Source organism: Arabidopsis lyrata (assembly GCF_000004255.2).
Source record: "Arabidopsis lyrata subsp. lyrata unplaced genomic scaffold ARALYscaffold_4, whole genome shotgun sequence".
In the NCBI taxonomy this organism is placed as follows: Eukaryota; Viridiplantae; Streptophyta; class Magnoliopsida; order Brassicales; family Brassicaceae; genus Arabidopsis; species Arabidopsis lyrata.
This window is the reverse complement of record NW_003302552.1, coordinates 17,534,573-17,551,109: the sequence shown is the minus strand read 5'-3', so window position 1 is coordinate 17,551,109 and position 16,537 is coordinate 17,534,573. Positions and strand designations below refer to the sequence as shown.

At 34.1% G+C, this 16,537-nt stretch overlaps 3 protein-coding genes across 3 annotated transcripts; all 3 read left to right on the top strand.

Annotated features, from left to right (window-relative positions):
* The first annotated feature begins 1,454 nt into the window (after nt 1-1,454).
* Nucleotides 1,455-3,161, top strand: LOC9315696. The gene is made up of 6 exons (XM_021030111.1): nt 1,455-1,867; nt 2,105-2,202; nt 2,379-2,450; nt 2,548-2,672; nt 2,827-2,899; nt 2,990-3,161. Exons 1-6 carry the CDS (start codon nt 1,570-1,572, stop codon nt 3,092-3,094), a joined length of 771 nt encoding a protein of 256 aa, XP_020885770.1. The 5' UTR covers nt 1,455-1,569; the 3' UTR covers nt 3,095-3,161.
* Nucleotides 3,162-3,855: 694 nt separating this feature from the next.
* LOC9317542 (S-adenosylmethionine synthase 3) lies at nt 3,856-6,002 on the top strand. The gene is made up of 2 exons (XM_002881430.2): nt 3,856-4,016; nt 4,495-6,002. Exon 2 carries the CDS (start codon nt 4,497-4,499, stop codon nt 5,667-5,669), a length of 1,173 nt encoding a protein of 390 aa, XP_002881476.1. The 5' UTR covers nt 3,856-4,016; nt 4,495-4,496; the 3' UTR covers nt 5,670-6,002.
* A 6,905-nt stretch (nt 6,003-12,907) lies between these two features.
* LOC9317541 (probable xyloglucan endotransglucosylase/hydrolase protein 32) lies at nt 12,908-15,373 on the top strand. Its single transcript, XM_002881429.2, has 4 exons — nt 12,908-13,456; nt 13,560-13,660; nt 13,745-13,962; nt 14,683-15,373. Exons 1-4 carry the CDS (start codon nt 13,147-13,149, stop codon nt 15,047-15,049), a joined length of 996 nt encoding a protein of 331 aa, XP_002881475.2. The 5' UTR covers nt 12,908-13,146; the 3' UTR covers nt 15,050-15,373.
* The last annotated feature ends 1,164 nt before the right edge of the window (nt 15,374-16,537 follow it).

Genomic DNA, 16,537 nt, shown 5'->3' with positions numbered 1-16,537 from the left:
CACACATACATATATTCTTATGGGAAGAATTTGTGTGTATATATAATAGTAAGATATAATAACATAAACTAAGCATTTATGTATACAATGGCGAAATAAATTTGGATGTTTATGGCGCAGCGGTTTAAGTTGGTAAGTTGGTGTGGCACTTTTCAAAACAATATTTATGAGGATTTCCAAAACATGAAAAATATAACTTGGTTACACTCGTTTCTAAATGTTGAGAGAGTTAACACTAAAAAAAAAAAAAACACTTAACACTTTGCAAATCAGTAAGCTCTACGAGACTATGATATCACCCCATAATCTTTATCGCATCACACTTCATATGCCAAAAACGCATTACTTAACAGTCACACACACACAATATATATATATATTTTTTTTTTTTTCACACACACAATATGATGAGTCTTTGCTTCTGATATATCCGTTTGAGTTCAATTGTCAACTTGTGGATTGTTATATTATTGGTTTAGGATATTTGTTTCTTATAATCTACACATTTTTAAAAAGGTTGAACAATAGTTTTACCTAAAACTATTTCAGTAAAAGTATAGTTGTCTTTTAATTTGGCATTTTATTTATCACTTTTTTTGTCAACCTTTTATATCACTCTTTTTTTAAAAATCTATTTTGTTTTTAACTTACAAAATATGGTTTCATTTGGAGAAAAAGCACCATCTTGACATGTAGAAGTAAGAATATAAACAAACCGCATATGACACAATTACATCTTGTATGAAATATATTTTAACAGTAGAGTACTCCAGTTTATAATGTATTACATCTAAAATAAAAGTTTATAAAAAGTTCATCAACGAATGCTTATATATTGTTACATTTTAATGATTTATACTACCAATAATTAGTCTATATAATTATTGAGATGGAGTCCCTACCCCCAAAAGATTTCTCAGTGACTTCATATGGTTAGACCTAGAGGTCGAAATCTATCTACCAATATTTTATCAAATACTCAAATCTAATAATTGATAAAGGGGCTCTTTTAATAACATACAAATAATATGCATCTGTCGTAACATTCCACTCAAATAGGTGCCTCCCCTGACCCCTATCATGTAAATGTAGACGTGTATAATGGAAAATCGCCTTGAGATGTTAACATCTACGATTATGAATTATTGACACGTTACTATTCAATATAATACAAGTATTATTCGATGCATACTAGATATGAAGAAGAATGAACAATTCTTAAAAACACAATGTTAAATTGTTGATTCATTTCTTAAAAATTCATATAAAAGTTTATTATAACAGCAACTATACATTATACCAAAGTCAAAGTAATAGATTACTTGTTGGTTTGACAAACCGTCAAAAGCCTCTAAACGAGTTAGAGGGTTTCAAATTTTAAGGCTCACGTGTGACTCTCACGTGGGGAATCGGGCGTGTTGAGACCACGAGAAAAAAGCGTAAAACGACAGCGTTTAACATTAACGTCGTGTCACTTTCTTCACCTTTCTCAGACTATCTCCTTCCCTACCACTTCCCTCACTTTACCAACACAACACACTAAGCTCAGAGTCAGAGCTCTCTTCTCCAATGGCGGCAATCACCGGATTCTCCGCTCTTTCAAGCCCTATTTCTCCTCCTCCGTCACTTCCGGTATCGCGTTTACTCAATTCCACTCAGTGTCTCTCCAGATTCTCAAATGTATCTCCGTTTCCCGCGCTCTCTACTTCTCGCCGGAGAAAGATCCCGTTGACTCCGGCGTGTTCTTCGATACGCAACGGAGACGAATCAGTTGAAGCAAGAGGTGATGATGAGAATGAGATTAAAGAGACATTGATGTTATCAGTCTCTCCTTTGCCTCTCCTCCTCGTTGCTTCTCTCCCTGGAGGTAATAACCCGCACAACTTCCCAGCTCCAATATTCAAAAAAGTTTGGAGCTTTAAGTAACAATTAGTGAGATTATTAGTTTATTCATGAGTACTGTGGGTTAGTGTCACATGTTAGAATCCAAATCCAAATTGTTTGTTTCTCTGCCTGTCAAAAAACAGTTAGATCAAGAATGTTGTAGCAAGAAACTGGTTTTGTTAGATTACATGAGTATGCTAATTTCTGTCTCTTTTGGCAGCTGAAACTGTAACATCTGTTTTTGGACCTGTTGTGGAGATTGTAAAATCCTTGAATCTACCTGATTGGCTTGTTCATTGGGGACATCCAGGGAACATGGTATGACTGGTTACTCACTAGCTTAAGCTTCTTTAACTTTTGCCTCATCTGCAATATTCCACAAACTATGTGTACTAAAACTATGCCCCCTTTTGAACTTGTTCTTGTTTTGTTATGAACATATTTCATCTGTACTTGTGTGTGATGGGTTAAATTTGTTATCTGTTTTCTCTCAGGCAGTTGTACTTTTTGCTATGGGTGGCTATGGAACATACTTAGGCTTCCGGATTCGTTATTCCGATGATATTGTAAGACACTTTTAACCAAGTAATCTGGCTATAGTATTACAAGCACCGTTGTTGTTTAAAGAGCGTTCTGTTTTCTTCATTTGCTTTGAAATGTCAGGAGGAGAAGGCAAAGGCAAAAGACCTACACCCGAAGCTTCTAGCCGGAATGTTTTTCTTTTTCGCTCTTGGAGCAACTGGTGGTGTCATATCCCTTCTTACTTCTGACAAACCCATCTTCGAAAGGTATCTTTTTTTCTTACATAGTAAACTCTCATTTATAGATTCCAAACTTGTACACACAAAACACTAATTTTATGCTATCAAGAAGATCTCATTTAGCTTCGTAATGAGATATCAATTGGGGCGACTGATATGGTTGTGAATTTGTGCAATGTAGTCCGCACGCTGTTACAGGACTTATAGGTCTTGGCCTATTGACGATTCAAACAATCTTACCTTCTTTGTTTAAGGTAAACTACAATGCACGATTTTGCAATGTGGAACCTTAACGATCAATATAGTTTTAGGATCGAGAAACTCATTGTTTCAAAAATGTGCAGGAGAAACCTGAACTGAGGAATGTGCACGGGATCCTCGGGAGTGGAATTATGGCGCTTTTCCTCGTCCATGCTGCTTTCGGCCTTCAGCTCGGTCTCAGTTTCTGACTATTCTTCACTGATCTCTTCTCTTATGTTTGTATTTTTTCAGCTGCAACAACAAACGTTTGTTTTTTTTTTTTTTTCTTTCTTTTCCTTATTAGTATAAAGTCTTAAAATTTAATAAAAGAAGATATATAGAGGGAAAAAGCTTGTAAAATATTGTGAAAAATTGTCTACGTATAATAAATATTTTTCTTTATTATAAGCATTTTTGGGTTTTTCGCTTCTATTAATGAGTTTTAGTTTTTAGATTTTATTTTGAGAAAGAAAAACAATAGTAAGCTAGTTTTTCTTCTTCTTCTTCTACTAACAAAAGCCCAACATAAGGCAAAAATGAAAACTTAGCTTCTCGACTCTATATAAGTTTGAAATGCGAAAAATTAAAATAAACACCATCACCAACCAATACCTTAATATGAAAAGAAAATTAATCCCTTTTAGTTAAAAATAGATTTTATTTTTATAAAAAAAAAATCTAAACCACTCCTTGATTGATGCCAGCATGGTCCATGTGGTATCTATCCAAAGGATCCGGTTCGAATACATATCCAAGATCCAATATTCGATGTCGATTCCGGGTCGGATCTTGTCTTCTCACCAACCACACCCATACCTACGACAACGGGGTTGGTGAGATTGCATTAGTTAGCTATATCTCACCATCCATGTCTACTTCATTAAAAGATCAACGGTGTAAAAACATGATAACACTGTACACCAGAAAACACGTGATCATAGCTTGGGCAACAATATAAACGGAAGAGAGGTGAAGCACGAGAGAAGAGCGGGCAAACAAACAGAGAGCGAGTCACGCGCCGAGTTTTTCTCACTTGTTCTCCATTTAAATCTCTCTCTTTCTTCTCTCTCGCTTTCATTTTTCTCCTCCAGATCTCGATTCCAATCTCTCTCTCTCTACTTCGTTTAACAGGTTTGTTTTCTCCGATTCATTGTTATTGCTCTTTCTTCGTTAGATCTCTTCATTTTTGTTTCGTAGATTACGTTGGCCGTGTTCTTTTCACTGTCACCGTCCGGCGACCGTAATCACTCGTTTCCAGATTTGAAATCATTGTTAGATCTGACGATTCGAAGTTGATTCTTCGTATTTCGTTAGCTTAAATTGTTTGAATCCGATCAGAAATTGATGGAATTAGATTCTGTTACTGGAAATTTTCGGAATCATTCTGCAGAAACTGTGTCGGTGGAAGTGGAACTCTACTCTTTTTTTTTTTTTTTTGAATTTTCTTGCTGAAATGTTCAAATCCCGATCAGAAATGATGGAATTAGATCTGGTAACTGGAGAATTCGGGATCTTCAATTGTGTCGGTGGAACTATGCGATTTTTTTTAGGAATTTTGAATTTCTGTTGGTATAGTTTTAGTGTTGATGTTGTTTTTGTGTGTGTGTAGAAATGGAAACCTTCCTATTTACCTCTGAATCCGTCAATGAGGGACACCCAGACAAGCTTTGTGACCAGGTTTCTGATGCGATCCTCGATGCTTGCTTAGAGCAGGACCCTGAAAGCAAAGTGGCCTGTGAGACATGCACCAAGACCAACATGGTGATGGTGTTTGGTGAGATCACTACCTCTGCCAAAGTTGACTATGAGAAGATTGTTAGATCTACTTGCAGGGAGATTGGGTTTATCTCGGCCGATGTTGGTCTTGACGCTGACAAATGCAATGTTTTGGTTAACATTGAGCAACAGAGTCCTGATATTGCTCAGGGTGTTCATGGTCATTTGACCAAGAAGCCTGAAGATATTGGTGCTGGTGATCAGGGACATATGTTTGGGTATGCTACTGATGAGACACCTGAGCTTATGCCGTTGACTCATGTCCTAGCCACCAAGCTTGGTGCTAAGCTCACTGAAGTGAGGAAGAACAAGACTTGCCCATGGTTGAGGCCTGACGGTAAGACCCAGGTCACAGTGGAGTACAAGAACGATGGTGGAGCTATGATTCCGATTAGAGTCCACACTGTTCTCATCTCAACTCAACATGACGAAACTGTCACCAACGACGAGATTGCTGCTGACTTGAAGGAGCATGTGATCAAGCCTGTTATCCCTGCTAAATACCTTGACGATAACACCATCTTTCACTTGAACCCATCTGGTCGTTTTGTCATCGGAGGGCCTCATGGTGATGCTGGACTTACTGGGAGGAAGATCATCATTGACACTTATGGTGGCTGGGGTGCTCATGGTGGAGGTGCCTTCTCAGGAAAGGACCCAACCAAGGTTGACAGAAGCGGTGCCTATATCGTGAGGCAGGCTGCAAAGAGCGTGGTAGCAGCAGGACTCGCACGCCGCTGTATCGTGCAGGTATCATACGCCATTGGTGTGCCTGAGCCGCTCTCAGTGTTTGTTGACACCTACAAGACCGGGACCATCCCAGACAAGGATATCCTTGTGTTGATCAAGGAAGCATTTGACTTCAGGCCGGGAATGATGGCCATTAACCTTGACCTGAAGAGGGGAGGTAACTTCAGGTTCCAGAAAACCGCTGCGTATGGCCATTTCGGGCGTGATGACCCTGACTTCACTTGGGAGGTCGTCAAGCCGCTCAAGCCAAAGGCCTAAACATAAACAAAGCTGGCAGTTGCAAGAATTGAGTTGAGTCACTCCCTAACTACTGGGAACTTATCATGATACCATTATTATTGCAAATGATTGAATAAAGCTTCTGCATTTTCATCAGATCTCTATAATTCCCACCATTCACATTTGTTTTCGCGAACACGAGGCCAGCGGGTCATATATCTGGTAATCGAAGATTGCAAATGAAAGATTTGAGTTTTATGTTTTGAATTTTTGCCTTTTTTTCCCCTCTTAATCTCTTGTATTGTAATTTTGATTGTGTAACCAAGATATCCATCCATCGTTGTGATGTTTAAAAAAAAAAAAAAAAAAAAATCATGCAAGTGAGCAATCCGTTTTTTTTTTTTTTTGTTGAAACTGAAATGAGCAAGTGAGCAATCTTTGACCTGTAGAAAAAGTAGAGAAACTGAAATGAGCAAAAACAAGTATGAGAGTATGTTGGTGATAATCCAAAAGTAGGTCGTTTTGGCTAACAAGATGAAACCAAAATTGGAAGTCAGAATCAAAAAGGTGAAGTGAGTTATTTCTAACCTGGAAGAGGTCCTGTGGAATGAATCTGAAATGAACTTTTTAAACTCTACTTAAAAGATAGAGTATGTGACCAAGAGCAAACTCAGGCCCTTCTCCATCCTCAAACTGGCCTCCCCAAATAACCATTTATACGTCTTGTTATTACTGCAACTCTGAGATTTGCTACAGCTTCATCTTTTGCTTTGCCAGCTCCAACTCTTGTCCTAAGAGAGCACTCATCTGAATCTTTTCCTAATTATTTGAGTTTTACATACAATTCTTTTCATCGGGTGCATCTAAATGCTATACGTAGATGCAAAGATCAATATTGCAAACGCATAAGATCTTGATGCTAAATCTGAATGTATAATCCATATACAGAACAGACTGGACCACCACTAATAATATCATATAAGGTCAATTTCACAAAAAAAAAGAAAAAAAAAGGGCTCAGAGGTCCACAATGCCTCTCAAAACCTACTTAATGTAGCAATTAGTCTGTGGCTCTGTGCTATGCCCAAAGCAGTGTCACGACGATAAATAGCATCAAAGCCAGACCAAGACATATCCCAAGATTCCCAACAAGTGCGCCAAAAGCCTGTCAAAAGCAATGCATCCACAAGTTAATCACACTTTCATCACCATCATCATCTACATATGTTTACCTATGGATGGAGAAGAGCAACAACGCAAAGGTCGCAACTGTTTTCTCTCCTCCAGACAGCTGTTCCATGTAACAAATATATTGAGCGAGGGATGTGAACATATGCATACGATTTTGTGAACGTGTGAAATATGAAACTGGTGAATTGTCCCAAACTAGCTTCTTAATCTTTAACTCATTTTAGGTTATTCAACAAATTATCCCTCAATTATTATTTTATTTTTTCGTTTGGTTTGATTTTTTTATATATATTGGGGATGGTTTGATTTAGGATAATGCAAGATATATCTCTCTTTTTTTGTCAACTATGCAAGATATATCATTTGTTACAAAAACAGACCATTCAATTTGAAACAAAATCAAACTAACGGTACCAAACTAAACGTGGGTTACATTTTTTATATACAAAGAAAAAGTGAAACAAAAACGAAAGGACCAAACCAAAGTGGGTTACATTTCGAGTTAAACGGTACTCACCACTCAATTTGGTTTCATCTAGTTAACCAGAGCCCAAAACGACTACTTTTGGTTTTAGGTTCATAATTTCTTTTTCCTATATTTTTTTTTTTGCGGCAAAACTATACTATTGCGTTTCTATAATGTTTTAATCTAATCTAAGAAAACTGTAGTGAATAGTAATAATTCTCTAGCCTTCGATCATTACCAAAACGATGGTGCTTCTAAGCTACACCAAGTTTTGACTTTGTATAATAATGCAAGATATATCTTTTTTTTGTCAACTATGCAAGATATATCATTTGTTACAAAAACAGAATTTGTAAAGAGAATGTATGTTTTTGACAGCAAAGGATAAAGAAAAACACCAGAATGTGGATGAAATCTATCTTAGAAGATAAGTCATAGTCTTTTATGTCCGTACATTATATCACCTACCAATCATTACGTGTAGCTTGGATTTTAGATTTCAGATTTCTCGATTCTGGTTTCCAAAACGTCACAAACAAAGAACAATTAATTCTGCAAAAAAATAGATTTAAATGTAGAAAAAAAGAAAGAAAGAAATGGATTTGATTAGAAAGCCATCGATCACTCAAGTATTGATTTTGTCGTGTGGCATGTATTGTGGTGCAAGCATCCAAAGTCTCATAAATTATTATCAACACTAACATGACCTAACGTTCTTCAATTATGTACATGTTGACATGGTTCTTTTATATTTTATCATTTATGCATCCAAGTGTGTTTAAATCAAGAGTCAAGACACTCTCCTCTCAGACTCCCACGTACGCTAGCTACACACAATAGTTTAATATATACATTACCTAGATCATAATTGATGTACATGTTGTTATATTATGGCCTAATCAATAAAGTTGGTTGATTCTTACTTGGTTAAATATTCTTCTCTATGTAAGCAAATTTGTGATAACAATATCCGACCATCTTTTTTTTGGTTGAGTTTTGGACCTTTTGGTACGATCTTCAACCTGATCAATCCGAATTTGATTTAACCGATAACTCGCGAATTTGACAATCATGCCAATTGTAAAGCCTTTTCTCTAACACACGAGCCGACAGGACGAACCAAATAAGACCTCGAATATCGTTCAAATAAGAAAAGAAGAAGGGTATTCTTCTTTTCTTTATGTCGTTGAAATTTCACCATGATCCTTGTACTAAAAATAATTGAGAAATAAATATATATTTTTTGAAAATATCCCATAATATCCCATAATGTTAGTAAAACAATAGCATTCATATTTGGGGGTTAATTTTCTTCATTAGAAACCAACTACGTACTCAGCTTAAGGTTTCAACAAAACACTATTTATTCGAATGTTCTTCTAACAGATTTGGATGTAGTCGATATGTTGATTTTTAGTAGCTTTTTAGTAGCTGCAAATTATTTCCAAAATTAACAAAAAAAACATGGTTTTAAATAGTGAAAATCAATTTGTTTGAAAACTGAGAGTTGATTAAAACATTCTTATTTTTCAGATGTCTTTTTTTTTATTATAAATGGTTTCTTAAAACCCGTTCCTCAAATCGCCCGTTTTAGAGGACAATTTTGCTCAAAAAAAAAAAACACCGTTCTACATGTATGAATAACTGAAACGGATTTTTTACTTTAAACACACAAACGCATGTTTCGTTACAGATGAAGACGACAAATTTTGCGGACCACAAAATGTATAAAACATATAATTATTGCTAATCTTTATTTTCTGCATACGAAATTATTAAAAAACTAAAGATGCAAGAAAATAATGAAGTTGGTTTTTGGCTAATGAATTAAGAATTTATTTTGTCGGTCAGATGGGTCCCGCAACCGTCGATAATTAAGACTCGTATCACCGAAACACCGTTACCGACAGAAGTAGTGAAAGCTTCTATAATTTTATTAATCTTAATAATTTAATTTCCAATATTATTCAGTTTCAGCATTGTCCTTTCGGGGACATTTTCTCAATTTTAATCTAGAAAGCACGGAAGCTTTGTCGGAAGTCCGCTTCCCGCTTCGGAATCTTAGTTGGAATCGGAATCTATCGGAAGCTTTCGGAATCTCGCTTCTATAGCGCTTCCAAAAAATTCAGTTTAGAAGCTCGTTGGAAGCTTACGATTCTATTTTGGAAGCTTGCGCTTCCATTTAAAAAATTTGATATCACAAAATAAATAAGAAATATGAGATTATTTTTGATAGTTTTTTTATACAACAAAAGAAAAACCAAAACTAATTTTGCATACTAATTTTTGTATTTTACCTTTAAAAATATCATACTTAGAAAAATGACAACGGTATGGATCATTTATTTGGGAGATGTTGATATGATTAATTGAATTAAATTAATTTCAAAAAACTTGATTAATTGAATTAAATTAATTTCGAAAAACTTGAGTTTGATGATGTTTTTATCTAGTAAAACAAAATTTAAAATAATTTTATTTGATGGAATTAGTTAAATGAGAATGAATATAATGATCTTAAATTTTTGACTATGAATTATTTGACTTTTCTTTGTTGTAACGTACACTATTTGATTTTTAAATATAGTTGAGGTATTTAGAATTTATGTATTAGATTTTTGTGTTAATTATAATTTTTTATATGATATAATATTTAATATATTATTATTATTATATATATATATATATACACGTTTCCAATACGTACCCACTTTCCATAATTTCTATAAAAATCGCTTTCACGTTTTCAAACGCTTCGCTTCCACGTACCCGATTCTGATTCCATGCAACTTAGATTTTAATGTTATTTAAAAACTATAAAATTAAATTCTCTACCAAGTTCTTTATTTGAGGTAGGTCCGTGAGACAAAAGAGGTTCGGAAGTACTCCATAATTTATTCGTAAATTTGTTTTTTATTACCAATGAATTTCAATCAACAACTATGGATTCGAAAATAGATTCAAAATTCATTCTATATAATTAATACTGATCATGATCATAAAAAAAGAAAATGTTGCATAAGTTTAAAATATTCTCACACATTTACGTTTTCATTTGTAAAAGCATTTGGTACATGAGTTCATATATATATATATATATATATATATATATATATATATATCTCTAATTATATTATGAGTTGAGTGGTTTCCGTTATTTATATATATTAGAATATACTCTCTATGTTTCATATTATAGGATATTTAATTTAACCATTTTATTTTGTTTCATAATATAAGATGTTTAGGACAAAAATGTTCAAGTCTCTATGCAAAAATTAAATTTATATACATTTGTGACTATTTATATTCTGCAGTATAAAATTTGATAGGCCAAACTCTTTTTAATAAATTATTAAATTAAACTTTTAATGTAGAAAATATAAAAACAAAAAGATTAATTAATTTCTAAAAATTTGTGATTTTAGCCAAAACATCTTATATTTTGAAACAGAGAGAGTATTATTATTTATCATCGAGAGAATTTTCTTTAGTAGTAATCAATTAATATAAATCATTTAACAAAAAGAAAATAATTAATCACTAGTTTTGATTAATTGAATAATATAATTACGTTAATATACGTAAGAAAATGTATTTTTTACCACTTCACCGAAAAAGCATGCACCTTCAATCAATCGATTCGATATTTTGAGATCTGACTAAAGGCAAAGTTTAAGGTTTTGATTCATATCTCCTGCAACCAAAAGAAAATAAAATGGAAAAAGGTCCTACGTTTATGTCGACAAAGGGGAGGTATAGATAGGATTCTCTTACGATGATGATCAGATTTAAATACTAATCATGATAATTAATAATTTAATCCAACTGTTTAAATACCTAAATCACTCTCTTTTGGGTAAGTTTACCCTCGTTCAAAAACTTGGGGTCACAACTTTTCAAAAGAATACCTTTAAATTTTAATACTAAGTGAATTTATAGAATAGATTCCCGTGATTTGATTAATTAATTGTAGGCTTTATAGCAATAGATATTTAATCTATAATTAATATATGATCAGGTGTACGTGCACTATTGGATACTAATCATTCAGATCCTTTTCATTATGGGGCATGGAGCAAGACAGCTTGTGTGAAAAACATTTAAACAAAAAAAGAAACAAGTGAAAAACAAGTAAAACTCGAATATTAAATGGTGTAGGACAAATATAACAAAACATGAACGGTGATTCAATAAACTATGCTTTGGATAGGTTTTTGTTTAACAATTTAAATGAAAAAATCTCTGCACCGCAACTACTTATCATCAAGGGTGCATCACAAGTATGACTAAAGGTAGAAAGACTGGATCATATATAAGGACTAGTCGTCATGGATTGAGGATTCAGTAAGAAGCATATGAAACAATTATATCTTCGACCAAAAAAGAAAGTTAACAAGCATGAGGCAAGCGCAAACGTTAAGAAACATAATTGAGCATAGATAACTAAGTGAAGACTGATCATATTCCAAATCACTAATAACATAAGCAATGATTAACAAGCATTCATTTCAAATCTAATAAGCTGCACAACATTTCCTACCAATAATTTCTTTGGGAAAAATAGATATCTCACCGATATATGGTTGGATAGAGAATCAAACTAATCTCCGCTATACTCGATTAAAATCTCGCTGCCTACACAACAAAAATTTAAATTCGGCTGTCGGAATGTAAATACCAAACGCATACAAAAAGGTCAATCAACTTTTCTTCTTTGGCATTACCTTAATAGCTTTACACAACATCACTTCATATTGTAATATCTTAACATCATAGCAGAGAAGAAAAAAGAAAGAAAAGAAAGAGATATATAAAGCTGGTGGTGGATTTTGAAGATTATGAGACGCAGGGGTATCTACGTAAGGTTGCAGTAGGCCATGCCAATCGGTGTTGAAACCACTTGTCTAGGCCTGGGCAAAAAAGACGTACCCGAGTATCCGAACCGAAACCGACCCGAAAAAACCGGTTCGGGGCGGGTACGGGTATTAGCTATTTACCCTATTGGGTCTTGTATTGCCGTACCCGTGGGTATAGGATAAAACCCGATCCGAATCCGATACCCGAACGGGTACCCGATTACCCGAAATTACATATACTTATACATATAGAACTTTTTATATGTAATATTTGAGCTAAATACATTTATATCTAAATATCCGAGAATAGTTACCAAAAATTATTAGCACTTATATTTAAATATTTAAGACAAAATATATTTATACGCGAGATGCTTGTAAATTTTTTAAATATTTGGAAAAAATTCCGGTTATTCGGATAAATTTTCGGGTGAAACTCGGATATTAGAGTAAAATTGCGGATATTAGGATAAAATTTCGGATAAAATTCGGGTATTTGGTAAAATTTTGGGTATTTGGGTATAAAATACCCGAACCCGATGGGTACCCGATTTTTTGGGTATTTAGCGGTTCTAAAAATCTAAACCCGAACCGACCCGAACCCGATTAGATCCGAACCGAAACCGAACCGATATTTTAGATTTACCCTATTGGGTCCTAAACTCCTCTACCCGAAAGACCCGTACCCGATCGGGTTTTACCCGAACCCGACCCGCATACCCGAATGCCCAGCCCTACACTTGTCCTTGTATCGGTCAATTTTGTGTGAATGTGATATCTTAACCTAAGATTTTCCATAAATTTATAGCATGTAAGTGTATCTCAGAAGAGCAACGTAATGCTGCTAGCTAGTGATGTTTTTATATTTTTAGACCGTTTAAGAGTCTTAGGTGAGTGGACCACTCATTTTCATAATGTATTTTCATGAGTGGGTCCAAATAGTTAGGACCCATTTCATTTCCAATTTCCATCATAAAAGCTTATAGTATATGCCATACTCATGTCCATCCACCCCCACATATCTCTCTCTCTCTCTCTGCATTTATATAGTCCACTCTTCTTCTTTCCACTCCACACAAAAGAAGAAGAAAGAAAAATGGGCAACTCTTTGATGTCTCTTCTCTCAATCTTCCACTTGTTGGTGTTATGGGGATCCTCAGTGAATGCTTATTGGCCACCATCACCTGGTTATTGGCCAAGCTCCAAGGTTAGCTCCCTCAACTTTTACAAAGGTTTTAGGAATCTTTGGGGTCCTCAGCATCAGAGAATGGACCAAAATGCCCTCACCATCTGGCTTGATAGAACCTCAGGTATACTAATTAAACTCTTCTCATTTTCTCATGTGGGTATTTCAAGTGTGATGTGAAGTTTATTTCTTTTTATCAATAATGTATTTGGGGTTTGTATAAATAGGAAGTGGATTCAAGTCAGTGAAGCCATTCAGATCAGGCTACTTTGGAGCAAACATCAAACTCCAACCTGGCTACACTGCTGGAGTCATCACATCTCTCTATGTGAGAGCTACAGATATCTTAATTAAGTTATTCTTAGTTACATTTAGTGATCTTAAAATAAAATTAATTAAATTAAATTTGCAGCTATCAAATAATGAGGCACATCCAGGGTTCCATGATGAGGTAGACATAGAATTTTTGGGGACAACATTTGGGAAGCCTTACACACTTCAGACAAATGTGTACATTAGAGGAAGTGGTGATGGCAAAATCATTGGTCGTGAGATGAAGTTTCGTTTGTGGTTTGATCCTACTAAAGATTTTCACCATTATGCTATTCTTTGGAGCCCTAGAGAAATCATGTAAGTCTTCTTCTACTTAATCATACAAAAATAATTTCTAGTTTTTTTTTTTTTTTTTTGGAGCAAAGAGTAACTATAGTAGTGTATATAGTTATAAAAGATCCGTGTTCTCACGAGAAAATACGACAAATTCATTTTTTGGCCGCGTAGAGGTGGACTCAACCCATTCTTCAATCCACATTCAATCTACTTCTTTCATCGTCGGTGGATGTATCTAGAGTCATATAGTAAAAAAAAAGTACTTTTCATATAATTTTATTTTATAAATGGGATCCCATAGATCTTTCCCTTGGGTTGCATTATTTGGACAAGGAGGGATATAATTAGAGAGACACGAACAAGAAAGACAATGACCGTACGACAATTGACAATTAAACTTGATTTTTTTTGTTGTTTTATAAATAATTGATGATTTTCTCATGTGTTATTTTGTGTCTGGGCCTAACCAAAGTGCCAGCTTTACTAAAGTTTTTATTTCTCTTAACTAAAAGTATGAGTCCTTGAAGCCTATGAGGTGCGACCACATCAATGAGACATACAGAATCTACCTACCATTTTTAAGCATTTATATACTTCCCATTATTATGATTAAAAATCTCGTACTTTATCAGAATGCTACTATAACACACATATTTTTAATCTGGGCATGTTCCTTAATTAGTAAATTTTATCAATTTCAAACTAATATTTGCTTCTTCTTTTTTTTTTTTACTATTTAAGATTTTTGGTGGATGATATTCCCATAAGAAGATACCCAAAGAAGAGTGCGTCTACATTTCCTTTAAGACCAATGTGGCTTTATGGTTCCATATGGGATGCTTCTTCTTGGGCAACTGAGGATGGTAAATACAAAGCCGACTATAAATATCAACCTTTTACTGCAAAATACACCAATTTTAAAGCCCTTGGCTGTACCGCTTACTCGTCAGCTCGGTGCTATCCATTGTCGGCTTCGCCATACCGTTCTGGCGGATTAACCCGGCAACAACACCAAGCCATGAGATGGGTTCAAACACATAGTATGGTATACAATTATTGCAAAGATTATAAGCGAGACCATTCTCTAACGCCGGAATGTTGGCGTTAGGAAACATTTGAGGAAAGTCCCAAAGTTTCAGAATTTTAATTACATCAAAGACAATACCACAAAGAGCTTGGTAAAATTTTGGGATTTTTTGTTCATTACTATTATTACGTGGTTGTTTGTTTCACGGAAATAAATTTTCCTTTTTTTGGCTTATCATCTTGTCGATGTAAATGTATCCATATCATATTGTTTGTCAAATGTCTCATAAACAAAACTGTTTGAAATGGTGTTCTGTTATTGCATACCATGATCACATTTCAAACAGTTATTACCAAATCTATTTTTATTCTGAAGATTTCTTGTCTATGAACAAACTTTTGTTTATCCGATTCTGTAAATTGTAGCTAAAAAAGTCACTAACTCAAAGCTCTAGCTAGTATTCGGTATTGTGATCTTCAAATCAGCTAAAACCATCACCATCTCGAAGCTTTAGTCTAGTATGTGGTTGTGATAGTCAAATCAGCAAATATGTATTCGTATATTTCACATTTTCTTACACATTTGTGCGCATATCATATAGTATACTCAAAAATTATTATAAGAAATTTCTCAATGGAGAAAGAAAAAAATACCTTCTTGATCAATCTAATTCTTTTTTTCTTTTTGTCCTTTGTCATTCTTTGTATTGCTTCAAAGTTAAAAAGGAAACAAGAAAATCATCACTCAAAATGATAAAAGAAAAAAAAAATGACGATGAAGCGAGCATTATGAAAATTTTGCCAAAAAGAATATTGCAAATTGAAATCACATTTAGTGGAAACAATCGACATATTTTCAAGAATCACTGTTTTCAAATAGATTTGGAAGAAATAAATGTCAGCACCAAAATACCAAGTCAAAGTTTGCAACCAATCAGTACGAAAATACTAAATGAATTCGATTTCTTATTTCAAGCTAAAAGTTTCTGGATATGATATTTGATTATAACAGTTGAAAGTTTCTACATAATTTACATCATTTCTATAATACTATTGTTTTCACCAAATTTACTTTAAGGGTTGTAGCAATGGGAGTATTTGATTAGAGTATTAGACATATCTATTTTTCATAATAATTTTTAATGAAAATTAATGTGTTTTCATGTAAAAATAATTGACAACTAATACAAATTTGGGTAAAACAACAATACAAATCATGCACAAAGTGGCGATAAGGCGATTGATTACCCCACTAGTTCTACAAAAATAAATGGACGAATACGACTAAACAATGAGAAGGAGCTTTATACTCGCATTTGGTATAGATACGTACAAGACGATTGGGAAACACCAAACATTCGCTTATCAAAATAGCCCACAAAGCATTACACTGACCCATTCTTCTCTTTTCCTCCTTTGGTATTTTTATGAGAATGTTGACATTCAATTATTTATTCTTAGCTTTTTTCAATAAACATATATATCTCTAATTAAAAAAAAAAACAATTTACTCTTTCTATATGTCATATTTTAAATACAAAAAAAAAACACTATATGATTGCTTGTTTAC

Excerpts from the sequence above, each read along its gene's own strand:
- LOC9315696 (XM_021030111.1), top strand. The coding sequence starts at position 1,570 with ATGGCGGCAATCACCGGATTCTCCGCTCTTTCAAGCCCTATTTCTCCT. Across the intron at positions 1,868-2,104 it reads CGTTGCTTCTCTCCCTGGAG|CTGAAACTGTAACATCTGTT; the intron begins GTAATAACCCGC and ends CTCTTTTGGCAG. Across the intron at positions 2,673-2,826 it reads GACAAACCCATCTTCGAAAG|TCCGCACGCTGTTACAGGAC; the intron begins GTATCTTTTTTT and ends TGTGCAATGTAG.
- LOC9317542 (XM_002881430.2), top strand. The coding sequence starts at position 4,497 with ATGGAAACCTTCCTATTTACCTCTGAATCCGTCAATGAGGGACACCCA.
- LOC9317541 (XM_002881429.2), top strand. The coding sequence starts at position 13,147 with ATGTCCATCCACCCCCACATATCTCTCTCTCTCTCTCTGCATTTATAT. Across the intron at positions 13,457-13,559 it reads CTGGCTTGATAGAACCTCAG|GAAGTGGATTCAAGTCAGTG; the intron begins GTATACTAATTA and ends TTGTATAAATAG. Across the intron at positions 13,963-14,682 it reads TGGAGCCCTAGAGAAATCAT|ATTTTTGGTGGATGATATTC; the intron begins GTAAGTCTTCTT and ends TTACTATTTAAG.